General features: G+C 43.9%; 1 protein-coding gene across 1 annotated transcript; it reads left to right on the top strand.

Moving 5' to 3' along the window:
* The first annotated feature begins 2,738 nt into the window (after window positions 1–2,738).
* LOC120698414 (E3 ubiquitin-protein ligase UPL4-like) lies at window positions 2,739–11,867 on the top strand. Its single transcript, XM_039982006.1, has 17 exons — window positions 2,739–3,559; window positions 3,642–3,752; window positions 3,832–3,948; window positions 4,035–4,193; window positions 4,270–4,428; window positions 5,632–5,787; window positions 5,868–5,989; window positions 6,124–7,219; window positions 7,702–7,768; window positions 7,857–9,052; window positions 9,147–9,374; window positions 9,458–9,562; window positions 10,265–10,345; window positions 10,435–10,503; window positions 10,592–10,720; window positions 10,804–10,887; window positions 11,456–11,867. The coding sequence occupies exons 1-17, from the start codon at window positions 2,891–2,893 to the stop codon at window positions 11,519–11,521; spliced, it is 4,614 nt and encodes a 1,537-aa protein (XP_039837940.1). The 5' UTR covers window positions 2,739–2,890; the 3' UTR covers window positions 11,522–11,867.
* Window positions 11,868–12,234: the final 367 nt, after the last annotated feature.

The raw sequence follows: 12,234 nt of genomic DNA on the forward strand, positions 1-12,234 counted from the left end.
CCCCTCCATGATTTGCAAATTAAGAAAAGATGTCTGTCACGAACAAACTAGATATTTGACATCAATTAATATACGATTCCTGGACCAAACCGCGGGCGCCCGATAGGGCCACGTCACCCGCTAATCCAATAACCGTTGGATCCAGCCAGCTAGAGATATCAACCGTCGGATCAGATCGGCACGGGTCTGTCGCCCGTTAAGCTGCGAACCCGAGCGCTCGCGAATCCTCGAGAATCTGCTCGTCCCCTTTGCTTCCGCCCGCTGCCGGCTATCCCGGCATGTCGCGCATGATGCTCTCCACCGTCGCCCGAGCCTCGCGGCACGGCCATCGCTTGCTCGCTCGGTTTCGGTGGGTTTGAGGACGAAGCGTGGTGCTGCTGCCTCACCCTCGCTCGATTTTTCTCCCCCACTGGTGCGGCGGCTGCAACCCGCGGCAGATTTGTCGCGCTGCGAGCCGCGGCGGCGGATCTCGAGCGCTCCCGCTGCGCCGAGTGAGAGGTACGGTCTCCCCGGCCTGGATTATATGAGGATGGTGCCGTCGGGGCAGCCCAACCCGATGGGCCCGGGACAACAGTTGGGCGCGCCTCCCTGCTGCGGATGAGCTCCAGCCTCCTCGGCGCCAGCGCCGGCGGGGGCGGCGGCGGCCAGCCGGGCATGGCGATGGCTGGCGGCCATCCCCATGTTTCTACAACTAGAACGGGCATGGGGATGCTCGCGCGGCGAGGTCGCTGTCGCCCATGATGCTGCGGCGCTGCCGAGGCCCTGGCACTCGCCTCTGCCACTACGGTCGCTGCGACAGCCTCGTCCCCTTCCTGCCTTACCTGGCCTCCTCCATCTCTCCTCCGGCTCGATGTCGTGTGCTGCCGCCTCCCCCTCATGCCTCGTTCGGTCTGCTAGCGTCGTCCAAGTGGGGTCTACGCACCGTCTCGCGAGCTCAAGGGACACCAAGCTACGCTGCCGACCATGCACCGCCGGCCAGCGTCCCTGCGTCATGGCTCACACCGTCCAGTAGCACCTGGACAAGGCCATCGCTGCAGCCGAGTTAGGACCATCCGAGCATCCGTGGGCAACTAGGATGGCAGGGTGCCATGGTTGGACACTACATGCTCATTGAGTGTTCGATATAATGCCTGAGCTAAACCTCGCGTCCTTCGCAACATATATAATGCTTGAGCTATACTTAATGTCCTTCAACACAATGGTGCAAGAACGTGCTGCACACACTGGTTCAACAAACACAACCATGTGGCAATGACACATCTCTTCTGTACAAGGCAGAGCAAAAGGATTGGTTTATCGGCCGAAGCAAAGAATTATGTAGCTTATGCAATAATGCAAACATACTACTGTAAATACTGTTCTATGCATGCCATGCGCAGATATATTGGATTATCGGCCGAAGCAAAGAATTATGTAGCTTATGCAATAATGCAAACATACTTTTGTAAATACTGTTCTATGCATGCCACACACAGATATAACTTGACTTATGACCCTTCTTTCATGTTTTTGTATTAAATTTCAGATTATACTGAACAAAATATAAGACAAATTGAAACAAAGAGTTTGTTAGAGCTAAGAGAAGTCAATCCATTTGATCATGTGATACACAAACTATTTAGTCGATTCTTACCTACCATGGGCCTTAGCACTCTTGCAATTATTCAGTTTCTGCTGGATTTAAAGCTAAGCATCCCTTGAAAGGAAACACATGCAGTCTAACATAATTTTAACATCTAAATATATGTGATTTATTTAACATAATTTTTGTAGTTGACCATGCCATATATGTAAGAACTGTTATGTCCTGATCATGAGCAGGTGTTCGATTGGAATATACAGCAATAAGCAAATCATATTTCCATATTGATTGCAGCACCAGTATTATTCAAGACTTCAGATTTGTTAGCTAGTAGCTTAGAGAATATATAACATACCTATGCTCAATAGTTGTGCTTATGCAACCATCCTTGGAACAATGATATTTTCCACCATCAAAAAATCATCTTGAGCCATGAGCTTGCAGGCTGGATAGCACCAATATTGGTTCTGGGGTACTTAAATTATTAATACAATGCACTCAAACTTTAGGCCCTGCAAATGACATTTTTTTAAAAAAAATAAAAGAGTAGGCAAACAAATGTAATAGTGTTGGTTCCTGTGAGTTCTATATATTTATTGTTATCTACTTCATCGCAAGTTGATTTAAATGCTCAATACGATAGTTGCTCGAAAATTCTAAATCTACAGCTTCGCTTCACAGAAATCTTGCTATAGCCACCCTTAAAGAATCAACGATTGTCCTGCTAGCTCTGAATCATGTTGTGTACATATATAGTGGTTGTTTGCACAAAATTTCCTGCTGTCAGTGCGGTGGTTTTGGGGCGAAGAGATTACCAGGAAGAAATCTATCAAATTAATGAAACATGATCAATAAAACTCACATGCAACAAACCAAACCCTGGAGTTTTCGATGAAATGGAACTTACCTGTAACTTTCATTTTGTTACATGGAACCAAACCCTCCCGTCCATCTCCGAGAGTCCACGCCTCCACCCCCTCATACACACAGTATGGCGGTGGAGCCGAGCGCCCGAAGTCGCAAACAACCCCTGGAAACCCACCGAAACCGGCCCAAATCGCATGAAAATCTCGCCATTTCGCCCCGATCGCGGGGAAAACCAAAACAAACCCACCCCCGCACGCCTCCGGTATATATCCACGCGGCGCCCCCAATTCGCCCAGCCCCCCCTGATCGACCGGTCGATCGTGCCCCGTGCCGTGCCAAAAAGCGGTCAGGTACTCAGGCGAGAGCGAGCGAGCGAGCGCGCTGGCGTCCGTCCTCGGCGAGGGCTCTGGGGCCGCGGCGGCGAGCGGGAGCGCAGCGCCGATGGATCGCTGCCGTAAGCGGGACGACTCCGACCCCGAGGGCCCCGGGGAGCCCGAGCCCCCCGCCGATAAGCGCCCGTGCACGGCGGAACCCTCGACCTCCGCGGCCGCGGCCGCCGCGGGGGCTCCTCCGCCGCCGGGCGGGGCGCGCCCCGCGGAGCAGGGCGGCTCGGATATGGACACCTCGTTGTCCGGCCACGCCGGCGACGCTGATGGCGACGCGGATGACGGGGATGGGGACGGCGATGGAGATAGGGATGGGGACGCGGACGGCGGGTCGTCGTGCGAGTCGGATGGGGACGGGAGCCCGAGGCCGCGCGGCGCCCGGGCCGTGAAGTTCAATCAGACGGTGGAGGCGGTGGCGGCGGAGGGCGCGGGGCAGGACGCGCTTGTGGCGGCGCTGACGGAGCTCTGCGAGGCGCTCTCCTTCTGCGCCGAGGACGCGGGGGGATACTTCCCCACGGAGGCGGCCGCGCGGGCGCTCGTGCGGCGGGCCGGCGGCGGCGACGGCGCGGGGGCCACCCCCGACGTGATTCTGCTCTCCGTGCGCGCCATCACGTACCTCTGCGACGCCATGCCGCGGGCCGCCGACGCCGTCGTCCGCCACGGCCTCCTCCCCGTGCTCTGCTCTCGGCTCCTCTCCATCGAGTACCTCGATGTTGCTGAGCAGGTATCCCGAAAGCTCTTGCGACCTGATCAGGCGATCACATTTGACGGATGCGCTTTATCTGATCGTTCTGTTGCGTGTGCAGTGCCTGCAAGCATTTGAGAAGATATCACGGAGGCAACCGGCCCAGTGCTTGCAGGCAGGCATGATTACTGCTGTGCTGGCATACGTTGACTTCTTCACTGCAAGTATTCAGGTTAGAGCATTAAGGAAGGCTTCTTTGCTGATGAGAATTTTGTGCATTTGCTAATTTGATGCCTGCTTCCATGGTTCAGAGGGTTGCTGTGTCAGCTGTCGCAAATGCCTGCAAAAAGGTCCCTGCAGATTGCTCCCATTTTGTTGTGGATTCGGTCCCAACGCTGTGTAATCTTCTGCAATCTGAGGACAAGATGGTAATTCTGTTCCCCCATCTAACGGAGCTTGTTTTTGGTGTGTGCACAGTGCTCTGTTTTAGTTTCTAAGTCGTCCAAATTTCCAGGTAGTGGAGAAGGTTGCAGCTTGCTTGATAAGCATCGTGGACTCTTTTAGCAGTTCAGTTGATCTTCTCGACCAGCTCTGTCACCAGGGCATCATAGAGAAGGTCCTGCCTTTGATCCATACTGGTGGACTCACGGCCCTTAGTCCATCGACTTGCAGCGTAAGTTTGCTCTACAACTTTTGCATGTGCCCGATTATGTGTTGAGGGAGCTGAATGTTGTGTCTTGTGATTGCAGAACCTGATTGGGCTTCTTGCTAAGCTAGCCTGTTCGTCACTTGTGGCAGTAAAGTCTCTCTTTGAGCTGAATGTTGGTAGTACAATAAAGGGTATTTTGGTCACCTCAGACCTGTCCCATGGCATGCCATACTTGCCTTTGGAAAAACAGAACAATCAGGTTGGCTGTTTCACATCTTCTTTACTAGCAGCCAAGCAGTACTAGGTGTGCGTAGCAGATCTTTTTAGTTGCTTGCTGCTAAGAATTTTTTAAGATATCATGATGTTTGTTGAAAAGATACTTGCTCTTCTCTGAATCAACTCCTGCGTGCATTCAATAGTATTGCATGTGGCATTGATTATTAGTATGCTTACATGAACTGTTGAAGTTCCACGAAATGAAGAAAGTGTGAGAAATTGACCCTAGTAGCTATGCCAGAATTGCCAACACAGTACATTTGGCATGTAAAATTCCTTAAAAGATTACTTTTATTATTTTTTTCCTGGTGAGGCTTTTAACAATTTATTATTTGCAGAAAAAGGATAGCATATATGTAATCAGATAATTTACCCACCTGCAAATCATTTTGTTACAATCTCACACCTGCAACTTTCATCTGTTTTCATTCACATCGACTTATCTATAATTGCAGCCTATATATTGCCTTTGGCATCTGCAAATTGCTTGTACTAATCATGCATGCACCATGATCATTTACATCAGTACATTTCCCCCAAAATAACTTGGAACGTTAGCTAGCCTACAATTATCTGTTTCATTTGTTTGTGAAAAAGTTTATTATAATATTTCTTTTCATTGGAGTTCATGAAGTCATCATAGGCTAATTTATTTACAGATGACTAAGAGAGGCATATATTAGAACCGAGAGAGAAAATCATATACAGACTATTAACTAAATCACAATTTGTAGCCTCTTACGTTTTTTAAATTTTTTTCTTGAACATTGTGTCTTCTAAAGTAAACCTTGATGTTTGGTATTCTGGTTTTCCTCTTGACAGTAGTTACATCGCAGTTATGCAAGATCGATTCAATTGCACAGCATCAATATTTTCATAATCATACATTACAAACAAAACAAAAGAAAATAGAAGAAGCAAAGCTAATATAGAGATCCTAGAAACCTGCTGTTTTCATTGAACATCAATGCGGGCAATTTTGGCCCTGAAACTCTGAAATTTTACCTTCCCCTTAACTAGGGAATAGAACCTTATGTTATGCCATTGTAAATAGGTAACTACAGGTTTACTGTTTTTTCTCAACTATTGCATCTTTGGATTATCCTTTCTGTGTGATAAACATTCTTAAAGCATGGACTCTGATGCATTATGCCATGATTTGATAATTTAATGATGATTATATCAGGTTAGTGAAGCTCTGAAACTAGCAAACCAGTTGATTCCTTCTGCAGCAAGAGGCGTTGAAGACACCCAGATCATACTCGCAAAAGAAAAGATAATTATGGATGAACCAAGGTTTCTGTGTCAGTTCTCTAGGGATATTCTTCCTGTCTTGATAAAGGTATCTTCATAATAACAGACTAACAGCTCGTAACAATGTTTTCTCATGAAATATGGGAGTGACCTAGTACATTTGTGCAGGCGGTGAACTCTGGTGCCAATTCGTACATTTGCTATGGCTGTGCTTCAATAGTTAACAACATTTGTTACTTCAGTAAACCAGAAATGCTTCAAGACTTGCTGAAAGAAACAAACATCGCAAGGTATGAAATAGCATGTGAAAGGATTGCAGTATCACTTTTCTTGAATGCAGTCATGGGCAAGACAAATTTTGCGCTTAAATTATTACTGAAGTCCTGATTTGAATGGATGTTTTTGTTTGTGTTCTCTGTGGCAGCTTCTTGGCTGGTTTATTGTCTAGAAAGGATCATCATGTGCTGACCTCATCACTAAAGATAATCGAGATTCTCATGCAAAAGCTTCCTGATGCTTACCTGGGATTCTTTATCAAGGAAGGTGTAGTCTATGCAGTTGAGGCTCTTCTTACACAAGAGGATTCCTCAAGATCCACTCATTTGCTTGATGACATACAACAATCAGAGCCTCAACCTGTTATAAGAAATAAATGTACATGTTTCTGCTATGCATTTGATGCCCACAGATCTGAAGCCGCTGAAACAAGGACTTGTATGATTGGGAATGGGAGTCTTTTTACCTTCGCAAGACATGTTAAGACAACCTACTTTACTAAGGAAGTAGTGAGTTCTGAGAAGGGGTTAACTGAGATTGTGCAGAAACTCAAAACTTGCTGCGCAGTTTTGAATGAGACCACAGACAAGTCATCAGAACGAGAAAATCTTCAAAATGAAGAATACTTATCTACCATTTTAAGTGAGGTGATGATGGAACTTCGTGGGGGAGAAACAATGACAACCTTTGAATTCCTTGAGAGTGGACTGGTCAAATCTTTATCAAATTACCTCTCAAATGGCAAGTACGTCCAGGCAGAGGAAAATATGAATTGCAGCTCTGACCATTTCTTGGCTGTGGTGAAAAGATTTCAGTCTTTCGCTCGAATGTCATTCTCAAGAATGGGCCAAAGTTGGAGTGATATGCTCTTGACACTGTTAGTAAGGAAGCTCCAGAATGCTCTTACTTCTCTTGACAACTTTCCAGTGATAATGAGCCACAATTTCAAGCCAAGGAGCAATATTTCTGATATCCCTATGAGACACTCAACAATTATTCCATGTATCCGAGTACGATTCAAGAAAGACGAAGATGAAACTAACTTGTCAAGCTATGATAGCGTTGTGAATGTGGAAATATCATCTTCCTTGCATACTATTGAAGAATTTTTATGGCCCAAAGTTAGTACAGATATGAACAGTCAGAAGGCTGAATCACCGCCTAGTGGCCCTGCTTTGGAAAGCTATGTTAGCGATGGCTCTCTGGAACGAGATTCCACACCGCAATCATCTCCTCCATCTGAGGTGTTATTCTGCCATTGTCAATACTTTAGGAAGTGTGACTAATTGGTATTTCTTAGTGAATATGATAGGGCCGCTTTCATGAATTCAACATGCTTTCTTAGGTTTCTAGTGCAATCCAAGGGATGCTATGTTTTCTTAAACTCCACTGCGCATTTACCTGCTTTTCTATAAGTTCTAAATTGAACAGCGATGGTTTTGTTTGCTGGTAATTCCATAGAATGGATAAGTTATCTGCAGTCAGCTCTTCTTCTATAAGTTCAGTTTTGAAATTAGACAAAGAGAATAGAAGGTTATTTGTGCTGGAAATAGTTGTGTTACTTTGATAGTTCTATGGGATGAGTTCACAGCTAATTGGGAATTTAACTACTTAGAAATGCGTATCAAAATAAGTGTTAGCAATGCTATATTTCTGACAAAGCATGTCCTTGGAAATATTTTGATAGCCATCCTTGTTGTCTTAAGGCTACTGACCCTTTTTGCAGGGACTGATTTGCGAAAATCAAAATGCATCTGTAGAACCATGCCCAAAGCAAGGAAGTTCATCTTCTGGTGAGCATGTGTAGACTAAAAGTTTATAGTTTGTGGACCATCTTTTCTTCTGGCAAACCTGAAAACTCTACTGTATGTGCAACTGCAGGTCAAGCAGAAAGAAACACAATAATCGTGAGCGATAATGCTTTACAACCGAAATTGGTATTTAGCTTAAAAGGGAAAGAGCTTGACCGATCTGTTACTCTGTATCAATCAATCCTGCAGGATCAGATCAATGCAGGATCTGACATAATTCTGGACATGCAGTTCTGGCGCAGTGTACATGACATAACTTTCAGAATAGCTGCTAACCCAGAAACTGATAGAAGAGCTCCTAACCCAGAGGCAGATTCTCCTGGAGATTCCTCAACTGCAATATCATCAAAAAATGACAGTACAGCTGGGTTTAAATGGCAGATGCTCCCATTCTTTTCTAGTATGTTGCTTGGTAAACTTCCTTGCAAACTTGACAGATCGAGTCCATTGTATGACATATTGTTTATGTTACACATTTTAGAGGGTTTAAACCGGTATTCCTTTCACCTTGTTTCTGATGAGAGAAACCATTCTTTTGCCCAAGGAACAATAACTAACCTTGATGATCTGAAGGCTGTAGTTTTCTCGATTCCTCAGCAGGAATTTGTTAGTGCCAAATTGACAGATAAACTGGAACAACAAATGCATGATCCTTTGGTTTCAATGTCCTGCTGCCTGCCTTTATGGTGCACCGAACTGATGTATGCATGCCCTTTCTTGTTTTCGTTTGAGGCGAGATGGAAGTATTTCCAACTGGCAGCATTTGGCTCTTTGAAAAACCATCATGGGCATATTGTGGATGCAATTGTTAATAGTGTGACAGAAAGGGGGTCTCCCCACTCACGGAAAAAGTTCAAAGTTGATCGTGATGATATACTTGTTTCAGCTGCTAAAATGATGAAGTCATATGCTAAGAGCAATGCTCTACTTGAAGTAGAATATAAAGAGGAAGTGGGTACTGGTTTAGGTCCTACAATGGAATTCTATACATTGATTAGTCATGAATTTCAGAAGTCTGGTCTGGGCATGTGGAGAGGGGACCTTCCTTGTGAAGCCGGTACTGATGATGCTCATATTTCTAGATTCGTGGTTGCCCCTAATGGACTGTTTCCTAGACCTTGGTCTGCTTCAGCAGACTGTGCTTCCTTTCAAGTAGTGAGCAAACATTTTCACCTACTTGGTCAGGTTGTTGCAAAAGCAATTAAAGATGGCAGGATTCTCGACATTCCATTTTCTAAAGCATTCTACAAGCTTACCCTTGGACAGGTATTGTTGAGTCTGCATCCTTCGATATGTATGACATTTGTTATTCTTTCTTACTTTGTGTGTCTTATAAAAAATAATCTCTACTTTTTTTTAGGAGCTTAATATATATGATATCCAGTCATTTGATTCTGAGCTGGCAATATCCCTTATGGAGTTTCAAGCCATTGCTTGTCGGAGAAAATATGCAGAGTCAAATTTGACGAGGGACTGCCAGATAATGTCTGATCTGACTTATCGAGGTTGTAGAATAGAGGATCTTGCTATTGATTTTGCTCTCCCTGGGTATCCAGATTATATGCTCTCAGGAAGTAGCTCTGGCAGTGTAAGTTGTGTACTACTATGTTCTTTCTTCTGCCTGCTTCTGAACAGACTAAATGTCTAAATCCCCCATAATGTTATTTTCAGTTGAATGTTGAGAATTTGGAAGAATATGTTCATCATGTTGTCGAGGCAACGGTTAAAAGTGGCATTGCAAAACAGATGGAGGCTTTTAAGTCAGGATTTAATGAGGTATGTGCTCTATAATTCTGCGGCTCTTGTGCTAGTTTTTTTTTTCACTTACTCTATTGAGTGTCCAGTTTGGCACTATTTCTCTAGTTTTAGAGTGTGCATAGGAAATTCCGTATATCACACACTTAAAACATTGGAAACTCATATCACTAGGATTACACTTTTTTGGCATTTCTGGATATTACTATGTTGTTACTACCACAGATGAAGTTCGTATTTTACTAGAAAGCAAGGCTGTAAACCATACAATTTAAGAATAGCGTTTTATTACCAACCATATTACCATGTGTGTTTCATAAGCAAAATATATATCAACCCAGCATGAGTGAGCTTCAATAATTTCTTGTACCGATTTTGTACTTTGTCAATTCACTCACCCTCCCACCTTTTTACTTCATACAAGCTTGTTAACACATGTATAATTTACTGTGAGTTAGACTAGACTAGATAATACAGCATCCCAAAATGATTAACAGTGCTGCGTTGATCTTAATTCTTGTTTGCTGGGTTCAGTTTTTTTTAGGGTTAGCATTGTTCCATGTGCTTCTGGTTGTAATTAGGAAACCTTACATGGAGCTATATGGCACCGTGGCCCTTTTTTAAATTACTAGTAAAATAGTTGTATCTCCTACTGTGTTGTTTTTTCGCCATTTATCTGTTGGGTAATCATTTTGTCTGGCATGGTGACACTGGCTACTGCAGGTATTTCCACTAAACAAACTCCAGGTTTTCTCAGAGGATGAGCTAGAGCGATTACTCTGTGGTGAACAAGATACTTGGGATGTATGCATCTATCTTCTATTCTTCTGTTGGAATTTGTTCATATTTTGTTATTATTCTATTCCTGTTGCTGATGTCTTGGTTTTGAATAGTTTGGGAAACTTGTGGATCATATCAAATTTGATCATGGTTACACTTCCAGCAGCCCTCCTGTCATTAATGTAAGGTTTCTCTAGCCAAGATATTTTGAATGTGCAACATATGTTGTGAATCTTAGTGAAGGGTTTTTAAATCCAAAATGCACTGCAGCTGTTGGAAATCATACAAGAGTTTGGATCCCATCAACGCAGAGCTTTCTTGCAATTTATAACGGGTTCACCTCGGCTTCCGCCAGGTGGCTTGGCCGCACTAAATCCAAAGTTCACGGTTGTTCGAAAGGTCCGTCATGCATTATAAAGCTCTTTCTGGATTATTTCATTTCACCCATCTTTGCTAACAGTTTGTGATGTAATGATAAACAGCATAACAGCAATGACGCTGACAGTGATCTGCCGAGTGTGATGACTTGTGCCAACTATCTTAAGTTACCTCCATACTCTTCTAAGGTTTGAACTTTCTGCTTATCTTAATTTAATGCAGGTTACTAAATTAAATCATTTTCGATATCCTTTATCATTTGACATCTATGGAGTAGGATATTGAATTGAAGTATAACAGAGTAAGGCAATAAATTGAAATTATCCATGTTCTGAGGTCCCCAGCCAACATAAACTAGAAATATTAAGCACCCAACATAATTGAAAGTACTTCCTCTGTTCCAAATTATAAGTCGTTTTGACGTTTCAAGGTGCATAGTTTTTGTTATGTGCCTAGATATACACTATGTCTATATACATAGGAAAAACTATGCACCTACAAATGCCAAAACGACCTATAATTGGGAATGGAGGGAGTATTAAACACCCAAGATAACTTCCAACATTAATAACATACTACTAAAACATTAAGCAAGTCAAAGTACTTTCTTTTTTTACCTTAATTGGTAGTTAAAAAACATAGGATTTCTCACACAACAATTATTACAAGCATTTGGTTTTTTCATTTGTTTTCTTTTCCGAAACATGGAAGTTTCTTGTTTTAATCTTTGGCATGAACCTTTACACTTTCCTGCAGGAAAAGATGAGGGAAAAACTGATCTATGCGATCACAGAAGGCCAGGGGTCCTTCCACCTATCTTAAACGGATAGCCATACGCATTAGGAGTTTGCGCTTTGTAAGTATCTCGTAGGAAAGGAAAGCACGGTGTAAATCTGGGTGGTTCACTGCTGTTTTAGCTGACAGCACGATCTGATGGAGCTTATTTTAGGAGGAAAAAGGGTAACCCTACCCTTCTCTGTACATACTACTGGGTTCTAGGTGTGTTAAGCAGACAAGTAGTGTGCGTGTGTCGCACATGGCGACCATCAGCTTAGTTCGCTACTGATTTACCCAATGTTCCCGTGGTGTACATATGTGTGCATTTTACGAAGTGCTAGTGCCATCTATCTATTGAAACAGCATTGTCAACTGGCGTTCGGCTTCTGAATCCTCTTTGCGTCTTCTAAAGCATCATTGCCTGACTTTATGCAAAACATATGTGAATATTTGTGGGCTTTATATGAACAATCTGATCCAAGCGTAAGGGATATATGCCTTCTAAACAGGATCCAACTTTTTGTTCCATTTCCTTGTAGTGGACTGTCCCTTATCGATAGATAATACAGGACATGTTTATTCCTTGCCACTGGGGCTCTGTTCCTGCCGTGTTTGCGATCTTGGGGTGATGAGTTGCTATCTTTTGTTCTCAAAAAGTTTCTCGTGGATGCGAGAGGTGGCACACTGGCACCCGAAGTCACCAGAGAACGGGGTGAGTCGGGTCGCTTCCAGATGCAGCCAAGTCCTTGCATCCGTGC

Source organism: Panicum virgatum, chromosome 3K (assembly GCF_016808335.1).
Source record: "Panicum virgatum strain AP13 chromosome 3K, P.virgatum_v5, whole genome shotgun sequence".
In the NCBI taxonomy this organism is placed as follows: Eukaryota; Viridiplantae; Streptophyta; class Magnoliopsida; order Poales; family Poaceae; genus Panicum; species Panicum virgatum.

What these genes read in the sequence shown, in the direction of transcription:
- LOC120698414 (XM_039982006.1), top strand. Translation starts at nt 2,891, where the DNA reads ATGGATCGCTGCCGTAAGCGGGACGACTCCGACCCCGAGGGCCCCGGG. An exon ending in CAGGAAGTAGCTCTGGCAGT is followed by an intron (nt 9,375 to 9,457) that starts GTAAGTTGTGTA and finishes TGTTATTTTCAG; the next exon opens with TTGAATGTTGAGAATTTGGA. An exon ending in GCAGCCCTCCTGTCATTAAT is followed by an intron (nt 10,504 to 10,591) that starts GTAAGGTTTCTC and finishes AATGCACTGCAG; the next exon opens with CTGTTGGAAATCATACAAGA.